The sequence below is a fragment of the Ambystoma mexicanum genome, chromosome 10, assembly GCF_040938575.1.
Source record: "Ambystoma mexicanum isolate Mex_15411 chromosome 10, UKY_AmexF1_1, whole genome shotgun sequence".
NCBI lineage: Eukaryota > Metazoa > Chordata > Amphibia > Caudata > Ambystomatidae > Ambystoma > Ambystoma mexicanum.
In genome coordinates, this window is record NC_090932.1 from 1374311324 (window position 1) to 1374335486 (window position 24163).

A 24163-nucleotide genomic window follows, 5' to 3' on the forward strand; every position below is an offset into this window, starting at 1 on the left:
CCTACGATAGTACCCCATTAACCTTGACCGAAGCCTCAGGGGATGCATACAACAGGTGAACACATCAAAGGAAGCCCTCCCTGAACCCCATGTGTCCCATGATTTTCCCAAAACACCTCCCATCTTACTGAATCGAAAGCTTTTTCGAAATCGATGGCGAGGAGTGCTGCCGGTGTTTGTAGCTGTGCTCTCTGATCTATCACCATTTGCGTTCTACGAATGTTCATTCACGTGATTTTGGTGGGCATGAACCCACACTGGTCCGGGTTTACTAAAGAATCCATGATGCCTAACAGGCGGTTGGCCAAAACCTGTGCGAGCACTTTGGCCTTGCCATTAATCCGCGAAATTGGCTGATATGAGGCGCACCGCTCGGGGCCACTATGCATGCCTTCCTCAGATCTGGGGGAGGATTCCGTCAACTTTATACTGCCTGAAAAGACATGGGTCCTGTGAATTTGTCTCTAAGCCGCTTCCAGATATCAGCAGGGAAGCCGTTAGGTCCCGGCATTTTGCCTGACTGTAGCTGTAGGAGCGCAGCCGCCACCTCCGGTTCGTTATGTCTGCTTCTAACCCAAATTTCTGGTGCGCCGTTAGACAAGGGACTTTTGTGGAACCAATTAACTCTCGGGACGTTGGCCCAGTCTGATCCCTCGGGATGCTATATAGCTTCCTGTAAAAGGATGCAAATGCCTCTGCAATCTCCCCATCTTCCGTCAATGTCATACCATTTGGGTCCTGTATCTCCCGTACCTGTCCTTTTGACCCTTCTCGCCTCACCAGCCATGTCAGTGTTTTCCCTGCTTTATCCCCAGACTCGTGGACTTGGTTCTGCATTGCCCAGTGTGCCTGCTTTGCATTATCCAGGGCTACATTCCTTGGAGCCTCATGTTATTGCCTCCGCCCGTAACACTGCCTTGAAATCCTCCCAGAGCATGACTGGGCTGTCCACGGATCTCTCATTCTCAGTAAAGTACTCCAAGGTCTTCCGAGCCAGCCCATCCATTACTTCTGGGTTCCCTAAGTGGTACATGTTCAACCTCCACTTTGCCTCTGGTTTGGTTCGGCCTGTATCTCCCGTACCTGTCCTTTTGACCCTTCTCGCCTCACCAGCCATGCCGGTGTTTTCCCTGCTTTATCCCCAGACTCGTGGACTTGGCTCTGCATTGCCCAGTGTGCCTGCTTTGCATTATCGAGGGCTACATTCCTTAGAGCCTCATCCTCCATGACCAGGGCCTCCCGAGCAACTTTCCTTCAGTTGCAGTGCTCATCTTTCTGCCTCCTCTACTTCCCGGGTATGTTTCTATTGGGCGGCTGCTGTCAGTGATATTGCCTCCACCCGTAACACTGCCTTGAAACCCTCCCAGAGCATGACTGGGCTGTCCACGGATCTCTCATTCTCAGTTAAGTACTCCGAGGTCTTCCGAGCCAGCCCATCCATTACTTCTGGGTTCCCTAAGTCGTACATGTTCAACCTCCACATTGCCTCTGGTTTGGTTCGGCCATTTTTAAGTTCTATGAGGAGGGGAGAGTGGTCCGAGATCCCCCTAGCCAAGTATCTGACGGAGACAAGCCTATGTGAAGTCCTGTGGGTGAGAAAGAAGTAGTCAATGCGTGACATTGAGCCATGTGCGTTCGTGAAAAAGGAGTATCCAGCCTCCGATACATGTAGCAGCTGCCAGGCATCTACCAGGCCTAGAGCTGAAGTGAAGGATTGTAACTTTGTGGTGAGGGTTCCTATTTCCCAGATGTGTACGATCTTCCCTTCTTCCCTCAGGTCCATGACCTCATTGAAGTACCCCCCCCCCCGATCACCAAAGTGTCTGCCGAATCCAGGAGTAGTAGGTCCTGCAGGTCATTCAGCAGTTGTAACGTGAGTGGGGGCAGGGCGTAAACGGCCACCATCCCCCATATCGCTCCCCACAGCTCCCCACAGCTCCCCTTTGATTAATGCATATCTACTCCTGGAGTCTATGAGATGAAAGTGGATTCTCTTGTGGATCAGAATCATCGCCCCTCTCGCTCCACTTGAGAAGCAAGCATGGTATGCCTTATTGTAGTTCATCCTTATAAACAGTTTACATCCCCCACACCCCTCACAAGGTGTGTTTCGGTCACTATGTCCGGGGAATATCTGTTCAAAAACTGGAGTACCAGGCGGCGCTTGATGCTGGAGCCCAGCCCGTTGACATTCCATGTCAACATGGAGATTTTCCCTTCAACCATTATCCCGCCAAGAACCTTTTGGGATGTACCTGAACAGAGGGCCCACCCCTACCTTGTTCCCTACCAGCCCCCTCTGCTGCATTGCGTTCCTGCGTTTCCGAACTTCCCTGCATTTCACCGTCATCCAGCCAAACCTTATATAACGTCCCCCATCCCCTCCAACGTAGTGATAACCTATCAAACTCACCCTGAGAATCCTCCTATCCCCCACCCCGTACTTCCCCCCAACTTGAAGCACCTGTCACCCAAAATTGCAGCAACGGGTGCCGAGTCCAACACAAAACATATACGGGGGTTCCACTGGACCAGCCACCACAACGCACACTCCGGTTCTGTGGCCACCTATGCCCGCTACCTCATAATATTGTCCTTCAGCGCTCCGTCACTCCTCATTCAGCTGAATCTTAAATCACCCCCGTCTCAGACTTGGCGCCAATTGTTCTGGGGTTTGAATGTCATTGGTGCGTAGCGGGCAGTCTTGCAGTGATTCACGTTGCTGCTTCTTGTTTGTTGGTTGAGTTTCTGGTCCTGATAAGGCCTGGGTCTCTAGCTAGGCCCATGCCTCCTTAGGGGTGTGGAAGAGATGGATGGACCCTCCACACTGGACCTTGAGCTGGAAAAAAGAGGGCATATTTGAAGCCCATCTAATGCAGCTTTCTCTTGAGTGAATCATATGATTGACATGCCTTCTGTACGTCTCTGGTGTAGTCTCGAAAAAAGCCCACCCAATGGCCATTGTATGTGATGGGACCCTTTGTCCGCGCCATTTGTAGTAAGGCATCTCTGACTCAGTAGTTCAATAGACTCGCTATAATTGTCTGGGGGATGCCCCAGGGGTGGGCCGGCACGATGGGATCCTATGCGCTCTTTCCACGGAGAAGAATTTCGAACATTTTTGTAGGAGCTAACAGGTCCGCCAACCAGTCTTCCAAGAAGAGCTCCATGCTAGGGCCTTCCTCCTTCTCGAGCACTCCTAGGATGCAGAGGTTGTTACGGCGGGCCCTGCCTTCACTGTCTTCCACCCTGTTTTCCAAATGCGTGAGCTTCTGGGTGACCATTGTGAGCTGCTTCTCCAGACTCTTGCTAGCATCTTCAGCATCCGAGACGCATTGTTCAGCCTACCCTACCCTTATTGCCAGGTTCCGTAGGTCCTGACGCAGGAAGGACACTTCCGCTGCAAGGCCGTCCACTTTACTTTCTATGGTTGCCCCTGAGTCCCTTACGGCCTTCATTACATCCCGGAGCGAGATCTGGAGGTCGCCGGTTTACTCTTCCATCTCCCTGGCCTCTTGTGTTGAGACCATGGGCAGATGGGCCGCCCCAACAGTAAATTGGTCCATCCTGCTTTGTAGCCCTGATTTTTGGCATTTGTCTTTTAGTGTGGCAGCCTAAGCAGCTATCACCTGCCCTGCAGGTACCCGTCCCTCTACAGCCTTGGTGGGTCTATGCTATTTTTCTACAGGCAGTCCCCCTCTGTGATCGCAGCCTTATCTTCAGCCAGGGCCCAGTTCTGTGTCTGTCCTCCCCGGGGGGTTCCTATGTTTGTCTGTTTGTCTGCTTCTTACTTAAGGCAGGTTTGCAGTACCACACCCCCTTGTGCATGGGTAATGGCCCCAATTTGTGGCCGTCGTTTTGGTGGTTGTTTTGTTGTGGTAGCCTCCTGCCTCAGGCCGATATGCTGTGTCGGATGCCCGGAACTATTCCTGTCTCAGACCTTCACCAATACTCCAGGGTGACTGCGACCTGCCCCAGCACCGAGCCACCGCAGAGTGCCCCTTTATGTGTGCCTTCCATCCCCTCCTCCACTTTTTGCTCGATATCCGCAGTGATTTATAGGGTTCCAGTGAGGGTGGGAAGCGGCGGATGTCTGGTGCTGCTATTATGCCTTGCTTCCATCCTCACTGTGTTTCTGCACTGGCCTGCACAGTTCTTTCCCAGCTGTTACCAGGTCGCAGCTCCTGCCATTGCTTTTTCACCGCCATCGGCCCAGGGACATACTGGCTGCTCTTGTTCCGGTAGCCGGCGAGTGCCTCTGCCCGTCAGCCCAGAGGATGCGGCTCTGTGTATTATGGCTGGGGGGACCGGCCCTCCCCGACACAGTCCTTCATCAGGGTCTGCCCGGGTCCTCCCACTGCCACCGGAGGTGCTCAGCAGAGCCCCTGGGCAGCCCCGGTCTTACCCGGGGGGCCGGCAAGGGTATCAAGCCGTGGCCTCCGCAGCCACCAGGTGTCCTTTAGCTTCCAGGTGCTCCTATGATTCTCTCCGATCTGGCTGCCTGGTCACTCTGGTCCGATCCGAGGGATGTGCAGCGCCTGCTGACACTTTCCAATGGCTCCCTGCTCTGAAATGGCACCAAACCTGGTCCGCCACTCATGGGCGACGGTATATGGTCCCCGCGGCCACGATTTCGCCGATGGTTGCAAAGTTATGAAGCCATAGTATTCAGTGACTTTGCTCCACTAAGGGAATTGTTTAATTGTCCCGGGAAACAGGCTATAAAAAATAGGATGTAGGTGGCCCTGGCTCAGCAGCGGAAACTCAAGTCTCCATCCATCTGATGCGCAACAGCGCTGCCCACCTTTTAGTTTTAAAGGTTTGCACCTTTTATACATTGCTTGCAATTTTTAAGGTAATGTTCCCTTGGGTTATTTTTCTAGGAGTTCCTAATTAACCTTCTGAGAGGCAAATGTTGATGTTGTAGGGCAGAGAATACTTCCCCACTGATGACTGCCCCACCACCACTCCTGATCCCCTCTCCTCCGCCGCTGGTGGGATCCCGCCGTACAAAAATGACAATTTCCTGGACTGGCTGTTGCTCTACGAATAAATATATTTCAGCATGCTGGCAGCTCCTCTGTCAATCTCGAAGCTTGGAATGCAGCCCCTAACTGCCTGGAAAAGCCTCCCTGCATGCTCTGCTGATTAGAGCGTTTGTCCCTTCTTTGTTCAGTGGAGACTATTCTCAGTGCAGTCTGTTTATGGCCACATAGATGCAGTGTTGCTACCCGTATTGGCTGCTCCCAGCCTGCTCCAGCTATGCCCATTGCATCTCCATGTTTGCGAACATGTGATTTCTCTTCTTCTTCACAGATGGCATGGGGGTGCACTGAGTTTGCAGACCTGCAGTGCTACAATGATGCCTCCAGTCCCTCCAATTTAAAGTATCCCAAAACAACACTCTTCAAGTTCAACACCTGTACATGCACTCCAATCGGTGGCCTCTTAAGGGATTTTGGGCACATTTTGCCCCCTACACTCAACCAAAGTAATTAATCCAGTATCCACAATCAGGGCCGGCCCTCGGAAATAAACTGACGTTTAGTATCTGAATTTTAACTATTAATATTAGGGTTGTAGCAATATCAGGAGTGCAGCTTATTTTGGAGTAGCCGACCGAGTGAGCTGAATCATTTGCAGTACACAAAAGAAAGTACTGTGACAAGGAAGAGCAGGACAACAAGTAATGAGTAATGAAGATCACTAGTAAGTAAACCAAACATACCCAATGTGACTGAACGCTCCAAGGATGTAAGGGCAGGGAGTGGTCTTGGGCCAGGCAGGGCAAAGTGCTTTTGCTGCTATTTACCGGAAATGTACTGAGGCAGTTAGAGTAGGCAATTCTGCAGGTCTTCAAATGTCATCAACAGGGCTCAAGTCCAGAAAAAAAGTGTGGGGGATCATTAACATACGCACAGGGACTGAACGTATACTAAAGTGAAATATGCACATTTAATTCAGCCGGCCTTTCCTAGTAGAAGAACATTCATAATAGAAATGAACATTGTCTTTCACAAACTGAATCATCAATAAAAAAACAGCTAGAGGAGATTTTCCTAGAATAGTGCTACCAAGTATAAAGGTTGTGCACCCTTTTAACCCAAAAATCTATATTGAAATAGTCTATGGAAAGCAAAATACCCATACAAGACGTATGCTTTAAAGACACTTTCTTGTGCTTTTCTGGGTTAGTAGGTTCAAATCCTGGTGGCCAAAAACTTGAGCAAACAAGCTTTGTTGTATGCTGGCCTCAAAAACATCCCATGCAGTTAATGGGCTTTCATGATTCGTGATGACTCTTTACTCAGAAACATAGGAGAACTGGGCCCTCCAGCCCCTCTCCTGATTCTGAGTAAAGAGTCATCAAGCAGCCTGTGTAGCCGAAGCCACGGTTATACAGGCTGTCTGGAGGTGTCAGCACTTCAGGTTAGAAAAAAACAAAAAGCAATGCCTTTTTCTTTTTTTCTTATCCAAAGCTCTGACACGTGCAGGCAGCCCGTGTAACCATGCAGCGCTTCAGTTACACAGGCTGTCTTAGGAGGCAGCGTGGTAGGACTCGAAAAGCACTTTCCGGAGATTCTTGGGTTGTTGGCCCAAGCTAGCAATGGCCCACTTAAAGCCCTTATTATGTTCTAACAAAGGTACGCTTTTTAAAAATAGCAGCTACAACCCGGGAGTTTGTTTGTTTTACCCACCCATAGAGATGTCTTTGACGAGTACTATGAAGTAGCTACCACACTTGCTAAATCTAGTCCCTGAACAGTCAGAGGCCCATCGTGATTACTACCTTATTGCTGGAGAAATGGACCCGACTGTCTTGCTCAGAGCCAAGAGCATGCTAGTTGCGAAAAGCAACTGTGGTGCTTCTACTCCCTTTAGTGAAGAGGGAAGGACATGTTTAGGTCAGCCTAAGAGGCTTCAGAAGAAAACCACCATACGAGTTCCAAGAAGAACCGAGTTGCTATGCTGTGCCAGAACATTCAAGGTGGCACGCCCGGTTCTCCCTCTGGTCGTATCTCAGCTCCCAGAACCACACAGGCCGTTGCTGGACCGGTCAGTGGATGACGAAGAATCAAGTCCATCTTTGCTATTCAGTTTAAATTGGGTGGATGGACCAAGGTAATGTCCTTCCAATTGACATCAGGTGCTCTACCCTTTGTCCTGCTCAAATGTACCATTTTTGAGCGCTTCTTAATCTCAGTACTTTTGTCATCAGATGGGTTTGTTATTTCAAAATAGCACATAGATTTGGAGGTGATCTTATGTTGATGAGATTTGGGCATTATTGTCAGCCTACGTGGTGGGATTTCACAGGGGTTATGTCTCTCAATTGCGTCCTTATCCCTAGGAGAGGAGTCCCTCCCCATCAGATACTCCTGCATGTTACCTCCTCTAGTGGCACTATTGGTTAGCAACCTCACCTCCCTAGCCTTGTGGGAATGGAATTCCCCCTGGTGAACAGTGACGCTATCTGAATGATCATCGCACTTCCCTCTTCCCGCCCATGGGGAAGCCTCTGGCTTAATGGGAGGGGTATGTGACGAATCTGGACGATCCATCCCTTCTTCCCTTTGAGGCTAGGGAGGTTAGTCTGCTAGGTAAGACCCCTCTAGGATTCAGGGAAAGCGTGACCTCACTGGCTATGACTCCCCTCTACGGAACAAAGACTCCCATTCCTACAAGGAAATCCCAATGAATAATACCCTGCCTGCATATATGGGTATAGAAGAGGCTGATGTTACTTCTGTTTTGCATCCAACAAATACTGACATTGCTTTTTACAATATTAGCTCAAGGTAAAACTGGCATTTCCTTGACCTCAGCAACTGACGAAAAGCAACACGCCCCTTTGAAGTACGGCAGCGAGTATAAAGGGACGAGGAACCTTGAATGAAGGAGGAAGAATCCTATGCAGAGACGAGCCTCTGCTGTACAGACATCCTGGAGGGGCAGAGCCGAGCTACCTTACAGAGCTAGCGGTAGCACAGACGATCATGAAGAGAAGGCAGAGATGCCGGAAGGCGGCACAAAGAAAGGCGATACAGCCAAGTAAGAGACAGGAAATGGAAGGACTGTCTTACCTGGCGGCATGGCCACTCTGCAGCTGTGGTGGGTTTGGGACCCGGGAAAATATGCCAAAGCCACGACAGCATGAAGAATGACTCCCATTGCAACGGGAGGGCCACAGAAACGGCTGAATCGGGCAGAAGCAGAGAAGCAAGAGATGGGGATAAAAGGACCATCCTACCTGGCGGCGTAAACAAGCTGCAGTCGTGGTGGGTCTAGGACCCGGGAAACTATGCCTGAGGCCAGGACAGGTCGAAGGGACAAATCCTCCACTTGGAACACGAGGACCGCGGAAACTGCCAAATCGGGCAGAAGAAGAGAATCTAAAGCATACGTGTTGATGAGGCAGTGGAGAAGGGCGAACGGCAACATCCCTGCTAAGTAACCATCCTGGTGGAGCATACCCAAAGGAATAGAAGGTACATGGGTTGCCCAGGGTGGAGGGAGGTGAGCGGAAACCAATAAAGAGAAAGAAACTGACAAGGAGGGTTACAGGAGCCCTAGAAACTAGAGTACTGAATATTGGCAAGAAGCACATACACCCAGAGAGGTTAAGAAAACTTGAAAGCCAGCGAGGCCTGGTGAGTCCTCCAGAAATGAGGGACACTAAAACAATCACAATGAAAAGGGAACCTGGGTGGTTCAATCTACCTGTTCAGGATAAAGAACCAATAGAGAGAAAGTGGTCAAGGCGGTGGAAAAGGAACAAGGGAAACATTCCTCCACGTAACGAACATGAACACGTGAGAAATGTGTTTTATATAGAGACTTACAAGTCTTTCTGAAGAGGCTAAGAGGAGAGCTGATACTTTTCAAAACTATTCTAAACTTTTTCTGTATGAACTGAAAACCATCTTCAGAGAGAGAGCCAAAGGACAATGGGCCAGAGATAACCTAAACTGAGAGGCTATTGCTTTGGCTTATATTTGTGAGCTGTTTTTTCCACAATGGTAGGGCCAGATAGTAATTAGGTTAAACTGAAGACTATTTTTGATTTTTATGACAGACAAGCACCCTTTGCATTATTTATACGTTAGAAATACGGTGATGCTCCTCCTATGTATCACTTCCCTCATCATCAGTCGGTGCAGCAGCAAGATGTCTATTGGATTGCCAATTCTTTTGGGAATGTGCACTTGTCCCTCTGTGCTGGGCTTTTACATTGTGCTTTCCGTTGTGATTGGGGTGAACTGTGTGCGTCTTTAGTTGGAAAAATCGGTTGCACTCTTTTCTGGGACACTTTCTCCACATTGAGAAAGGAGAAAATGTTGAAGTGTACTTTATGGAGGAAATCCAGTGGTCAGGTTTTGTGAATAAGAACGTTGGTCCATCTTTGTTCACTTTTTGTAATCACTCCCCCTTTACATGATTAATTTGCTGTATTTCCATGCTTTCTAACTAGTTTGCGCACCTTTTGTGCTGCTTTTCTAGAGTGGCGTATGTCTAACAAGCACACTTCTGGTAATAAACTGTAACATTTCTGGTGCATTTGCAGTGCATCTCAGATTTGCCCACTTTTTTTTTATAGAATCTGATCAAATGTGTCTGAGAACACCAGCTGGGATGCCTCTCATTGAGCTAGTTGGAGTCCAAATCCTCTGCGATCACTACCGTACAATGGGAAAGCCAATTACCAACCATACCCCTAGTATTGAGTTGGACCAAGGAGAGTAGTCTAGTCTGCCGCGTTTTGCCTGGAAGTTATATTTGGGTTCAATATTTTAAATGCTTAAATATGCAGCTCTCACACAGGCTTAGATCTAAACTACCCCTAGTACAATGCAGCTGTAAAGTCAATAACAGAGCCTATTAAATCTTGCTCCACCGCAGACATCGAGAATCACTTTCAAACTGATGCATTGAACCCACCGAAGATAAATTCAGTACCGGTGAAAATTATGCTGCATGCAGATGACATCATCTTACTTGATAAAACAACCTCTGGATTACAAAATAGCCTATTTCAACTTGGTGAATACATGGAACTGAATGAACTTTCTATCAACGTACAAAAAACAAAAGTTAGGCCTCTAGCGAAACAGCATTTCAAAAGGCGCATATGACTGAATTTAACCCTGAATGGAAATCAGCTTGACAAAGTCAACCAATTAAAATACCTGGGAATCCACATCAATCAATCTAAGTTAGAAAAACAATGGACAACGAACCTTGAAGAAAAGACACAATCATTAGCAAGGCAAGGTTGCGTCCTTCACCACACGTACTGAAAATTCTCTTTTAAACCCATAATCAACTACTACAGGCAAAAAGTAATTCTGTCTATCACCTACGGTACCGAAGCCATGCTGAACGCACGATCATACAACTGGACGAAACTCGAAGCAATCTTCTGGAGAAAGATCCTACAGCTCCCACCAATACATCCCATGCCCAGAATAACGTATGAAATAGCGGCTCTGTCAATCGACTCAATTGTACTCTGGAAACAATTTGACATTCTCCGCAAACTAATATCGGATGAGAAAACACCTGCCATCCAAATCCTGAGGCATCACCCGAACACCATGAATAACTCTGTCCTGAAAGCATGGAAAGAAAAATGAATCCAACAACTCGAGAACGAAGACATCTCACTCGAACTATTAACTTTGCGCCCACAACATGCAAAACAAAATCTGATGAGAAACGATTGGATAAGAACCATCAACCAAAAAGAAAAATACCGGATGAACCTAAGTTGCTACACAGATATACGAGGGATTAACGAGCTACCCAACTATCTGACACTCTTTCCAGACAACAAGATCAGAGGAACCTATATGAAAATTCTAATGAATACAATACTTACATGCTCCTACCTAGCCAACCTGAGACTGATCCCTCCCACAGAACAATTTTGCCACTTCTGCAAAGAGCACACAACACCAGAAACCCTCTATCATCTCTTCATGGAATGCGGAAAACCAGCTTCCCAGAGAACCCGATTTGGTGCCCTATTGAACATTTCAGCCCACTCCATGGATTCCCAAGCAAGATGGGCTCTAAGCAGAGGCAGACATAATTATCTATAAGGGCTACTCTATGGAAGTCTCCAGACAGCACAAAAACTTCAACCTGATTTTCGAAGCACTAAAGGACTCGGACTGCCGGCACTACCTAAAATTCCCAGCAACATGGTGCATCCAGCTGAACAAGCAATGGCACGCATATGAAGAGCCGAGAAACAGGCATGGCGCGCCCCTCCAGCAACACGATCTAGTCGCATCTGACTTTGAGAAGCCACCCTCAGAGGCCCACCAATCGGAATACCACCCCACGACCAGTCCAGAGAGACAGCAAGCGAGCGGAAAGTGGAATAAAAGTGGCAGAAGGCCCAAAGGCTGGGGGCCAACCCGCAGATAACAGATAAGAGTGCACCAATAACACCAAACTGCACAGCCATACCCGATAACAGGCACCCCTCGTGTGATCAAACACAGAAACTGGACACCCTGGATCCCTGCATCTGCCGCAATGATCCCACCTCCATTCGACCAACGATCAATAATGACCGGACCCTGGATGACAGCTCCTATCCAACCGAGGAAGCCTGGCTCCTCGAAGGGAGCATATGACTGGGGTGCGACAGTGGGGGGGGGGCATGACACACATGAGCCCCTTCTGCCCCCCTGCAAGGACACAGCTACTCTGTGTTGGGGAAAGATGGTCAAATAGACCAACCCAACGTTTCAGTTATGGTTATGGTTATGTTTTAGAGTTTATATGGGGCTCACGTTTGAGCCTACATGGGGAGTGTGCTCCTAGAGGCAGTCAATGTCAGTGTTCCTCTACTACTAACCCCCACTTAGGAACGCATCAGTGGGCTTAAGCGTCAGACCAACACAAAAATTCCACAATGGCCCATATTACACTCATGACCCTTAACATACTGGGGTTGGGACACCCAATCAAATGGAGGAGAACGCTCAATAAGATGCGCGACCTACAAGGGGACATCATTTTTCTCCAGGAAACCCATCTGGAGGGAAAAGAATCTCGCAAACTGCAGAGGGGGTGGGTGGGAACCGCAATACACTCATCGCACCATGGGAAACGGGGCGTATCCATCCTCATACACAAGCAGTTCCGATTCCAGATCTGACATGTCTGTACAGACAAGAAGAGCAGGTACGTACTGGTCCAAGGCCTGCTCCACCAACACCCCATCACTCTGCTCAATATATACGCCCCACCACAGACACCACAACATTCTTCACCCACACCTTCGCAGCTTGTGCCCCATACATGAGTAACATTACACTGATTGGTGGCGACCTTAATGTTGCCCTCGACCCCTCCCTCGATCGGCAAGGCATAAATACGGGAACTCCTGCCACTCTAAAGAAACAGACAGCCCTCCTAACTTTAATGGCAGATCTCCACATAAATGATATCTGGCGAAGCACACATGGGCAAAACCAAGACTTCACGTTCTACTCGCACCCGCACGACAGCTACTCATGGCTAGACTATCGGTTGAACCCTGCTAACATGTTCCACCTAGTCACAGAATGCACAATCCTTCCATCCACCCTCTCTGATCACGCCCTGGTCCTATTACGTTTAACTCTCCTAGACACGATACATAGCCCCCCCGCCTGGCGATTAAATATGCACATGCTCCAATACCCAGAGCTCATGAACAACTCGCAGACGACGATGAAGGGTTCTGGGAACTCAACTTAGTACAGAACTACACAACATACGAATGCTTGGATGCCTTCAAAGCATACTTAAGGGGACAATGGGGGGAAATCGAAACCCAACTAACAGCGGAACTCAATAAGGTAGAAAGGCACCACAAAGAAACACGGGACAAACAGCTAAAGCCGTAACTGACCAAATTAAGGGCTAAGATCAGGCAGGGCACTGCGGAAAGGGCTAAAAAATCATATACCAGCTGGTTGCATTGCAAGCATATTATGCAGAGAGCGACAAACCAATCCGGCTGATGGCTTTGGCCCTTAAGCAGAGAAAGGCTGCGCAAACCAGCCCCTCGATCACGGATAGGGCAGGCAACTTAATGGTCAGAGATGACTAAATTAATGTTCAATTAGCTGATTTCTATCAAAACCTATACACGCATTGGACGCATGCACGTCCTCGGACATAGAGACCTTTCTAAACTCCATAACAATTCCAACGATCCCACCAGACCACGTAGAAGGGCTGGAAGCCCGTATTACCAGCGCTGAAATATCAGGTGCCATAGCGGCACTCGCGGCCGGTAAGGCATCATGCCCCGACGGGATCCCCATCGACCTCTATAAAAACATGGGAGATGAGATGGTGTCTAGACTAGATGGCGGCTTAATGAAGCAGTCACACAGCTCAAACTGAATGGAGACAAGACGCAGGTCTTGGTGGTGGGGTGTCCCCCTGATCCCTCACTTTGGGTGTCTTCCTTTTGGCCTACCTCTCTTGGTAACCTCCCCATTCCTACTGGAAAGGTGAAAAATCTAGGTGTAACTATCGGCTTCCCTTTCCATGGAGAGTCAGATCACGGCCGTTTGTCAAGCTGGCCACTTCCAGCTCAGAGTCTTGAAGAAAGTACTCCCTTTGATTCCTGAGCCTCTTCGTCCACCGGTGGTAGCAGCCCTTACACTATCACGTTTGGATTATTTTAATTCTCTATATTTGGCTCAACGGAAGGGGCTTATTCAGAGACTGAAGCGTTTACAAAACCTGGCTGCGAGGATGGTTACAGACTCCCCTTATGGAGCCCATATCTCTCCCTTCACTGGCTGCCTGTGATTCAACGTATCAGGTTTAAACCATGTGTATTGTTCACCGGGCTGTGCATAATTTGGGATTTGGGAGCAGAGTTTTTGCAAGCTAAATTTGCGTGCTACGTTCCTACTCGCCAGCTGCGCTCTGCCACTGCAGATCTTCTTATTGTACCATCTTCCATAAAAAAAATATCCAATCATCTTGCTTTCAGGAAAGCAATGAAAACCTACCTTTTCTGAAAAGGGCTCCCCTTTTCTTTTTCTCTATGTTCTTCTTCATGGAGTTGTCTCTCTCTCAGCGCCAAGATGCCCATGCACGAACGTTCATACTAGAAAACCCATTAACATAACACAACATAACACAGGGCCGGCTCCCACAATCAATGCTCGCAGCAAACATAACCGTATTTCAAAGGGCGGGCGGGACCCCGAACTCTGTGGCTCCTATAGGCCTATCTCGCTGCAAAATCCAATGCCAAGATACTGGCAAAATGCCTGGCTAGGCACATTGAAAACAGCCTCCCACATATTATACACAAGGACCAAACAGGGTTTATCCGCAATTAACATTCTAGCGATAATGTCAGACGACTACTACATCCGATTGACGGGAAAAAGACTTCCAGAAGATACAATACTGACAGTAGACACAGAAAAGGTTTTCAACAAGGTGCAGTGGGAATTCATATTCAGGGTCTTACCCCGGTACGGCTTCCCTCCCACTTAGTCCAGCTGATCAAACTATTACACACTGCCCCCACTGCCTCAGTGGTTACAAACGGTATGACATCTCCTGCAGTTGAACTTCGATCAGGCACGTGTCAAGGGTGCCCGTTATCACCCCTCTAATACGCCCTCTCCATAGAGCCTATAGCGATAAGGCTCAGAGTACACGACGGCTGGGCGGGCATACTGCAAGACTGGGAGGAGCACTGCATGTCCCTCTATGCAGATGACATGCTGCTCTATATAAGCAGGGCACACACCGCCCTCCCACATATCTGAGCGATAATGTTAGAGATAGGCCCAATGGAAGGCTACCTGATTAACTGTAGCAAATCCGAGGTCATGCCATTGCGACAAGACATCCCGTGGGACCCCCGGGGTTGCACCCATTCGCGCTCCAAACACAGCATATTAAGTATTTAGGCATTAAGGTAAGCGCCTCACTAGACAACCTCCAGGATCTGAACTATCCACAGACTGTTAAAAACATATGCCAGGACTTACGTAGATGGGACGCTCTGGCCCTCTCCCTGACAGGGAGGATAAACGCACTAAAAATGAATTCTTTCCCTATACTAATCTATGTCCCTATGATGATCGGTATCTAGTCAATATTTCGAAAACATATTTTTGAAATGCCATTTTTTTTCGAAAACAAAATGCCGAATTGTTTTTGTTTCGAATGCTTATTTTTTTATTTTATGTTTTCTTTTTGTTTGGTTACTAAAAAAAAAAAGTATCAATAAAAAAAACCAGGGGGTTGGGTGGGGAACCCCCCCATTTAAAAAATAAATAAAAAAAAAACATTAAAAAAAAAGAATCCGGCAAAATTGCGTTGAGAAAATGGCATTTCGAAAATATGGCCTTCGAAAAAAAGACACTATAAACCATGATGATCACAGTCAATCCGCCACCCGATTCACTGAAGGACCTATACAAAGCAGTTGCTAAATTCATATGGAAGGGGAAGAAGGTGAGAATCCACCTCCCAATACTGCAGGTGGCCAAGCCAAACGGCAGGCTCGCTGAGAGCCTATTACCAAGCGGCGCAGATAGGTTGGTCGAAGCGGTGGCTGGACGCAACCGACGACTCAAGCTGCAGGGCAATGGAAGTTGCCCTAATGAAACCACTTAATCCCATAGAAATCATAACCGTACCCACAAACAGACTCCTGGCAAAAATTAAAAAACATCCGATTATCGGCCCCATGATCATTCAATGGCATAAACTAAGGTCTACATAGGGAACACCCACCCAGTGTGCGCCGTTATGGTCGAGCATAAGGGAGATCCTCTCTTACGGAATATCACAAAAAGTGCATTGTAAACAGAAGCAGAGTGGGCAGACATAAGGCTGTTGGATATTTGTGAGGAGGGGGAATTTATATAACCTCAGTCTGCATGTAAGAAACTAGGACTTGACCGCGGAAACTGGCTAACATATCAATCAATCCAAGCCACGATACACACCCACACGACACGGGACTTCCAGACTCCTGGCCCCATGTGAGAAGGAGATGAAACAACACCTAGAGTGCTTCCAGCACCTACGCACCTTTTATCAGATGGCGATTCCCAGCAACCAAGGCAGGAACCTGACACTGGCAATGGCATGGTCAGAAGACCGAGGGACTCAAATAGGCATATCAAATATCCTAGAATTCTACACAGCTATACCTATAACCTCAGTGAATCTCAAAAACAGAGAAATTCAATACAAAATCTTGCAACGGCTATCCTGCATCCCTGTAAAACTTCACAAGATGGGGATCGCCCCCACTAGGGAATGCTGGAGGGGCTGCGGTGTGTTGGGCACACTGGGCCATATACTGTGGCTATGCCCATATCTCACCTTCTTCTAGCGGGGAGTACACAAACAAGTCACAGTCTTTCAGCAGCGTTTGACCTGGTTGATCATAACAACCTCACTAATCACCTCACACAGGCTGCATACTTATCCATGCATGCTGCGACATGGGTCACATCATTCCTAGAAGGCAGGGTTATGAAAGTGTTCTCAGATATAGCGAATGCAGAACCCACTGTCATTCACTGGGGTGTGCCCCAAGGATCATGTACAGCCCCCACACTCTATAATCTTTTTACCAAGCCCCTCTTCGATAAACTGGACGCACTTGGGATCACATATACAAACTATGCTGATGACAACCAAGTGCTCCTCCCCCTTACTGGGAACTCCATACAAAACACCACTACCTTACAGAAAATGTACTCCACCATACAAGCATGGATGGTGACGAACGGTCTATGCCTCAATGGGGACAAGACTGAAATCCACATTAGCCAATCTCGACTCATCATACCTAAACTTCCGTATCGACTATAGTGTCCTCCCTGTACTAACCTCTGTCAAAACACTTGGTGTACACATTGATGCTACGCTATCCATGGATAAACAAGTCAGCGCTATTGCCTCAGCTTCCGCCCTGAGCACAAAGCTGATCAATGCGATAAAACCATTCCTGACAATGAAAAACTGCCTCTCCATTGCTAGAGCCACCATAGGAGCCAAGGTGGATTACTGCAATGCTCTCCTAGCCGGCACCTCCAAAAAAAAACATAGCAAGACTCCAAACCACCCAAAACAATGCACTCAGAGCTGCTCTCAGTATACCTAAAAGAGACCACATCTCACAAGCAAGAAAGGATGCTCACTGGCTCCCAGTCAAAGACTGCATCACATTCAAAATCCTCACTACCACACACAAATGCATCAGCCATTCAGCACCACATACTTGTCAGACATACTGACCATAGCTCAATCCGCCAGGCCTACTAGACTACACTACTCTCACCAACTCACTGTACCGCGCACCAACAGGGCCAAGGCTGGAGGTATTGGATTTCCCTACCTCGCCCACAAACTCTGGAACGCACTCCCTACAGCCCTCAGAGCCGAAACATCTCACCATGCCTTTCGCAAAAACCTCAAAACGGCTCTCTTCAACTAACTCTCCTTCTCACACATACTACCCTATGCCTATATGTCTATAGGAAGTATAGGCAGTTATGCCCCTGTATAACCTCTATAATGTCATTCGTCCGTTGTATGCATCTTTGTATGTAACTAATCTGTAAAACACCAATGTAACAAGCGCCACGATGCCCACGGGCTGTTGTGCGCTCAACAAATATGAATAAATAAAATAAATAAATAAATGAGGGGGGCGGACGTCTCCTTCACACCAGAAGTTATGCTCCTTGGGGCTGACTCCGATGAATGGCACGTAGACACACTAACCCGCAAACCTATTAGCCTGATCCTGTTCATGGCAAAGAAACTCTTGGTCATCCACTGGAAGGCCAAAGCCCCTCCCTCTGCTAAGGAACGGGCCACACTCCTCTCGAAAACATGCCTGATGGAAAGTGTGGCATTTTCGAGGCAATCCACATTTAACCCGACTAGGGCGATCAAATTCTGGGAAAGAATTGACCCATATATATATAGTACACAAGGGGCAGGCATGGGGCACAAGGTCATTAATAGGGGAAACACCACACCCGCTGTCAAGGCATGCAACAAGCAGCCAGTAGGACACCACTTCCAATGAGCCACAACCCACCAAGGCTTCGATATTTCGGAGCACACTCAAACAGCTTTAGGGAGAGGGAGATGGGGGTGTTTCATGCGGTTATGGAGGGGGTTTGTTGGGATTCATACGGGAAGTTCCATGAATGCATTCTAATGTAAACATCATTGGCGGGAGCGTGTGAAATGGTTAACAGATGCTTGCTTATGATTGCTCCCTTTACCTGTTTTGTTTCGTTTTGCTTTGTAAAACTGAACAAAAAGATGTTTAAAAAATAAAGCATTTTAAATCCCCCTGCAAGGATTCCTCCTGCCCTTTCTCTGTGCTTTGATGGATCCACTTATCTTGGCCAAGGAAGCATGAAGGGCAGTACAGGCTGTCTTTGGATTCTGTGCAGAAACGCATACCATTCTAAACTCAGACAGGGAAAACCGGTAGGCTAACCAAACACAAATACGTCATGTTGTCTCTTAATGGTGTAACCATGGAAAATAAAAAGATAGGTTGCTAAAATGTGTAAAAATTGCCTATTTCAACACCCAAATATGGAAACAAACACACAAATCAGAATTTGGAAACAATTACCAAGTGAGAGTTTTCAGCCCCATCAGCAGTTTGCAGTCTTAGGACCTCATCAGGAGTTGGGTGGTAGCCCTTAAATGCGGTGGTAATGCTATTACCGCCGCATTTAAGGGCTGGCCCAATCATGAGTTGGGCGGAAAGTTGGAGTTTTACCTCCAGGTTTTTGCTGGAGTTAAAAATCTCAATTTTCTGCCCGTTTCCGCCAGTTTTCTGCCTTTTTCAGTGCTATTACTGCCGCTGGTAATAGCGCTGCCAACCTCATTGGGTCCAATGGGACTGAGGAATTACCCTCCCGCAACTCGGTATCCCGTGCAAATTGCGCCAGACCGAGTTGCGGTAACGTTAAATGCGTGGGGCGGTATCCCGGCACGATTAGAGCCGGGTTACCGTCCAACTCATGATGAGGTCCTTAGTGTGAAGGCAACTGAAAACTTTGCTTCTTGTTTCCAAAGCAGTTCAGCACTGTAATTTAGCCCTGCCTCCAAAGCAAGAATCAAAATTCAGAATTTGGTAAAATTGCCAAAGTGCCAATGTTTAGGCCCATAGACTAGAACTTAAGTTGTAGAGTAGCAATTATATGTGCTGTTTGCTTTCGTACCAAGTCGTGTGGCATCAGGGTTTATAGTGATAATTTTGAAAACAATAATGTCGAAAGTCATTATTTCGAAAACAAAAATGTAGAAAAAAAAATGTCGAATTTTTTTTTCAATGTTTTTTTTTCGAAATGGGGGGGTCCCCTCCCCAACCCCCCTTTTTAAAATTTTTTTTTTGTTTTACCAATTTTTTTTTAGTCCCGGACCCCAAAATAAATATATAATTAAAAAAACGGAATTCGACATTTTTTTTTCGACATTCTTTTTTCAACATTTTTGTCATTCGACATTATTTTTTCGAAATTATGACTGACATATTTATGACTGTTGACCTTCAAGTTCTGCGTATCAGGATCTAGAGTAATGAAACCTCCAGCCTCTTCTGAGAAGTCAAAAATTGATGCCTTGCACAGCTCATTTATATAGGATTAGGACCTCCCATGCAGTCCATTTTGTTCCACGCTTGTTTCCCTGTTAGCCAATCTAATCCTAACAGATGGGTGTCAATCAATTAGTTTCAATTGAAATGAAGGCAACGTTATTCTTGCAGCTGTGCACATATTATATGGCATACTTCAGAGAAAACCATGCATGTTTTTCCTTTAACAAGAAGATGCAAGACCAGTGCTTCCCATTTTGGCCTTTTAGCAACTGACCATGACAAAGAGAACAGAACGGGTGTTCAGTTCATAGAAACAAGAATTCTGGCTGCATCAGCTTATTTCACTAACCATTCACATCTGTTCAGTTTTATTTCCAATTTACTTACATGGAAGTCCACCATTTGTTTTACATAAGTAAATTCAGATTAGGGCATGTACGTTCCCTTATTATAATTGCAAACCATCAGCATCTGCTTCTTGTAACGGACAGTGCATTAGTGAGCATTTGCTCTTTGTTTGATGTCATATTCAATGTGGGAGATTTCTGAGTATTCGTGATGAATGAACTTCTTTGAAGTAAGAATAATTCAACATTGGGCGTCATCAGAAGTTGGCCAGTATCCCGGCTGCAAATGCGCCCGGATACTGCCCAACGCAAATAGCGTTACCACAACTCGGTCTGGCGCAATAAGCGACAGATCCCAAGTTGCGGGGGGAGGGGTCAGGAAGTGCCCATTCCCATTGGGTCAATTAGCATATAGGGCAAAATTCACTGCAGCGCAATTTCCGCTGTGGTAACAGCGCCGCAAATGGGAGGAAACTCGCCAGATTTACCTTCAGCTTAAAGCTGGCGGTAAAGCTGAGCGGCTTTCCGCCAAACTCATAGTTGGGGGCGGTAATGTGGCAGTAATAGCATTACTGACACATTTCTACCGCTCCACCCAACTTATGATGAGGCCCATGTCTTTTTTACAATTTACAAAGCCGTGCTATGTGTGAGAAGGAAGCCTTTTCAAAATACATGCCTCGTGTTCACCAAAGGTCGTGCTTTGTGTGGAATCTACTCACTTTCTGTTCTGCATTCATCAGTTGCTACTTATGCTCATTTTGGCAGATTTTGGTCGAAACTGAGAAGCTGGGGATGCCCGAACGCCCTGTTGGCAGCAATCCAAGCGCTGTATACCAATACCTCAATCCAGGTCCAAATTACTGCTAATGGAGGGTTATCTAGAAAAATCTATACCACTCGGGGAATCAAACAAGGATGTGCTCTGGCTCCCTTTCTATTTGTTCTCTACATGGCAGATATGAAGACATCCCAAGAAAGGATCCGTGCGTTCCCTCCAAAAGTGAACGGTATGGAAGTCGCGTGGATGTTATACGCAGATGATGCAGTATTTGCAGATCAGACCCCTATTGGTTTGCAACGTAGAATTGAAGCTTTCAACAAATACCTGAAAGAAAACGACATGCAAATCAATGTAAAGAAATCAATGATACTGTGCATGAAATCGAGTCGTGGGAAAAAACCTGCAGGGAAACGACAGATATGGATGCTGGATCAAGAGAAACTCGAAGAAGTGGATACTTCCATCTACCTGGGTATTAGGATAAATAAAAATTCCAATGAACAAGCACAATACACCCTTATTCGAGAGAAACTTGCAGCGTTAACTAATCAAGGAATCCTACTGCACTACAGATATGGAAAATTTTCATTGCAGCCAATCATCACATTTTATAAGCAAAAGGTGGTGGCTGTATTAACATATGGAGCAGAGGCACTTTTGTCTTTGAGATGGGAAAGCTGGAATCTGTGCGAGGCCTACTTCTGGCGAAGGATTTTACATCTTCCGAATTCACTGCCCTTAGTTCTGATAAGATCGGAACTTAGACTTCAATCTATGGTTTCAATCACTGTGTGGAAATCTCTTTCATTATTTCGGAAGTGTATTTTGGACAAACCGGCGCAGCCATTTAATGTTTTAGCAAGACCTGGTCTGCCCAATGAAGATATAATTTTTCAAGACTGGAAGAAGAGATGTGAGGATACCTTGGAACATCTAGGTATCTCACTGGAAAATCTGAAGTGTAATCCTGACAAGGCCAAAAGAATCCTGCGGGAAAAAGTCTGGGAGGAAACCCAGGTCACTAAATTGGCAGGAAACTGGGCTCACAACATCGTCTGGGAACGTAAAGCATTAAATATTCTCCCACCATACCTTCAGAAATTTCCATCTAAACATTATAGAGATCTGCTATTACGATGTAGATTAAATATTTGGCATTCCCGAGAGGTTAAGCTGAGAAGACGGCTCATTGAAAAAGCATCAGCGCTCTGCAGGTTCTGCAAAATGAAGGACCAACTTGAATCAGTGCGACACGTGATGCTAACATGCCCGGTTCTGGTACCAAAGCGATTAGCGTTTTTGGGCAACTATATAAGCAACATCACGATGGAAACAGAAGAAGAATACTGGGAACGTCTTCTAACAGCGGAAAAGGTGGGTCGAACTATTGACGCACTAAAGTTTGTCGAATCCCTAAATCTGGACCAGGAAGAAACGGAAATGGAGGAGAGACAGGAGCCCTAAGACTACTGGGTGTATCTGTTGCGGTGAAGGCTTCCATTGGAGGGATAACTAAACCGATTGGAACTCAAATAATACTTTAGTTGAGGAACTTTGGACTCTTGTTTCTCGGACTCTTATTTGGCGTTTGTTAAAGGTTTACCTATGATTAACCAATAAAACAAAAAAAAAAAAAAAAAATTGCTTTGACTAAATGATTTTGAAACAATATAAGTTAGAAAGGAACCATTTCTCTAGTTTCTCCATCTCTGCTGAAAAAAACGATTTTAAAACACACACATCTTTTGTGGCTCTGTCAGCTCCCTCTCATATCAATTGCAGTGAATACGATTGAACCCCGTCATGCAATTTGAAATGGTTTAACAAAGTTCTGTGCATTATTCACTTGTGTTTGAAAAGCGAAGCTGTCAACTGAAATAGTTGTGAATGCATGTAAGTGAAAGGCATCCCTGTCAAAGTCAAAAAGAATGCTCCAGGCAAATATGGTTTGGCTCGAAATGAGAGCTTTTCAAATCACAGATATATTTATGAAGTTTATGACAATTGGTTGGCATTTCCTTGTTCTCTCAGTGCATTTAATCTGGCAGATGACCCCTTGATACTATATGTCACAACTTGAAATAAGGGTTAAGATTACAAATAGTATTCTTCCAGAGCAGATCTGTGATAGGAGGTCATTGCTTCCCTAGCGCTGAGCCTGCTCAGTGAGACTATCATTGCTCACCCTCATGCTGTCTCCCTGCCGGACAAAAGAATCATGCCTCTGTGTGCTGTAGTCACTGGGGCTTTGAAATCAATATTTTCATTGTGCTCCTGCCTCTAAACAGAAGCATGTTGTATGGGGACACAGTGGATGCATTATGTCTGTTTCAGCATTTATTGCAATAAAAATTTGCAGTTTGAAAGATGTATTTCTAATATGTCAAGAATTTAAATGTACCCAAAAAATAAGAAAGCACACAAAACCAATTCACCCAAACATCACATATTTGGGGACATCATAGTGTTAGTAGCCGTTTTCTTTTTACTGTACGTGAATATACATTAGCTGTTCTAGGTCTTTGAAACAACATACCTCTTTTGAAGTCAAGAAGGAACCATCGATAGCAGAAATAGAAATGAGTGTAGTCGCCATTTTGGTGCATTAGTTCAAAGAGCTCAGAATCTAAAATCTGTTGAAAGAACAAAATAAAAGCTTTTTAGCCAGAAAATATAGCTGTACGTGTGACACAATGTGTTCATGATTTGAGATATATATTTTCATTATAAATTAGAAAGATCTCAGAAAAAAACGGTTGAATGTAACAGTTAAGAGTTTTATAAGGGACCAATGACAGTTGAGAAGTGAAAGTGGAGAGATCTGTAACATGGATTCTCTTGGTACACATATTGCCGCCTTACATTCCAAAATACAGCTACCAAACATTCACCTGTCCAGATTCAGCTTTGTACGCCTTTGTACCACTATTGAATGCCAGGAATACCTTGAATGGCCGAGGATGAGCCTCATGTGCCCATGACCAGCAATATAACCCAAATGTAATGATCATATGCCAAAGTAGAATGATAGAATACTGGAGAAGCTCATATAGAGCCATCATATTCCAGAACAGCTTCGTATGTTCATGTTCAACCTGTGTGAGAAACAAGAAGGTGTCTCCCTGGCTAGTCCGTGGGGATCTGTCATCTAGGTGGCCAGGACACTGCCATTTCTATTGGATCCAGTTCCTGGGGGTGGACCAGTGAGGGAGGATCACCTGGATGGGGGTCCTCGAGAAGTGGGAGTGGGACACCGACGGGTGAGACGCTGTATCACCCTTCTTTCAACACCTTTTACCCATCCTACCATGTAGGATATTCAAAACCTTCCCCCCCCCCCACTTTTCCAACACAAACACTTTTGCACTACACACCAGAGAACAGACTAACACCAGAGCC

General features: G+C 46.4%; 1 protein-coding gene across 2 annotated transcripts in view; it reads right to left on the bottom strand.

Moving 5' to 3' along the window:
- SGSM1 (small G protein signaling modulator 1) overlaps positions 1-24163 on the bottom strand; it is a 1887833-nt gene that overhangs the window by 99569 nt on the left and 1764101 nt on the right. For both annotated transcript variants that reach the window (XM_069619387.1, XM_069619388.1), the window contains exon 23: positions 23301-23397. In XM_069619387.1, coding sequence (XP_069475488.1) covers positions 23301-23397 — 97 coding nt within the window. The remainder of the gene's footprint in view (positions 1-23300; positions 23398-24163) is intronic.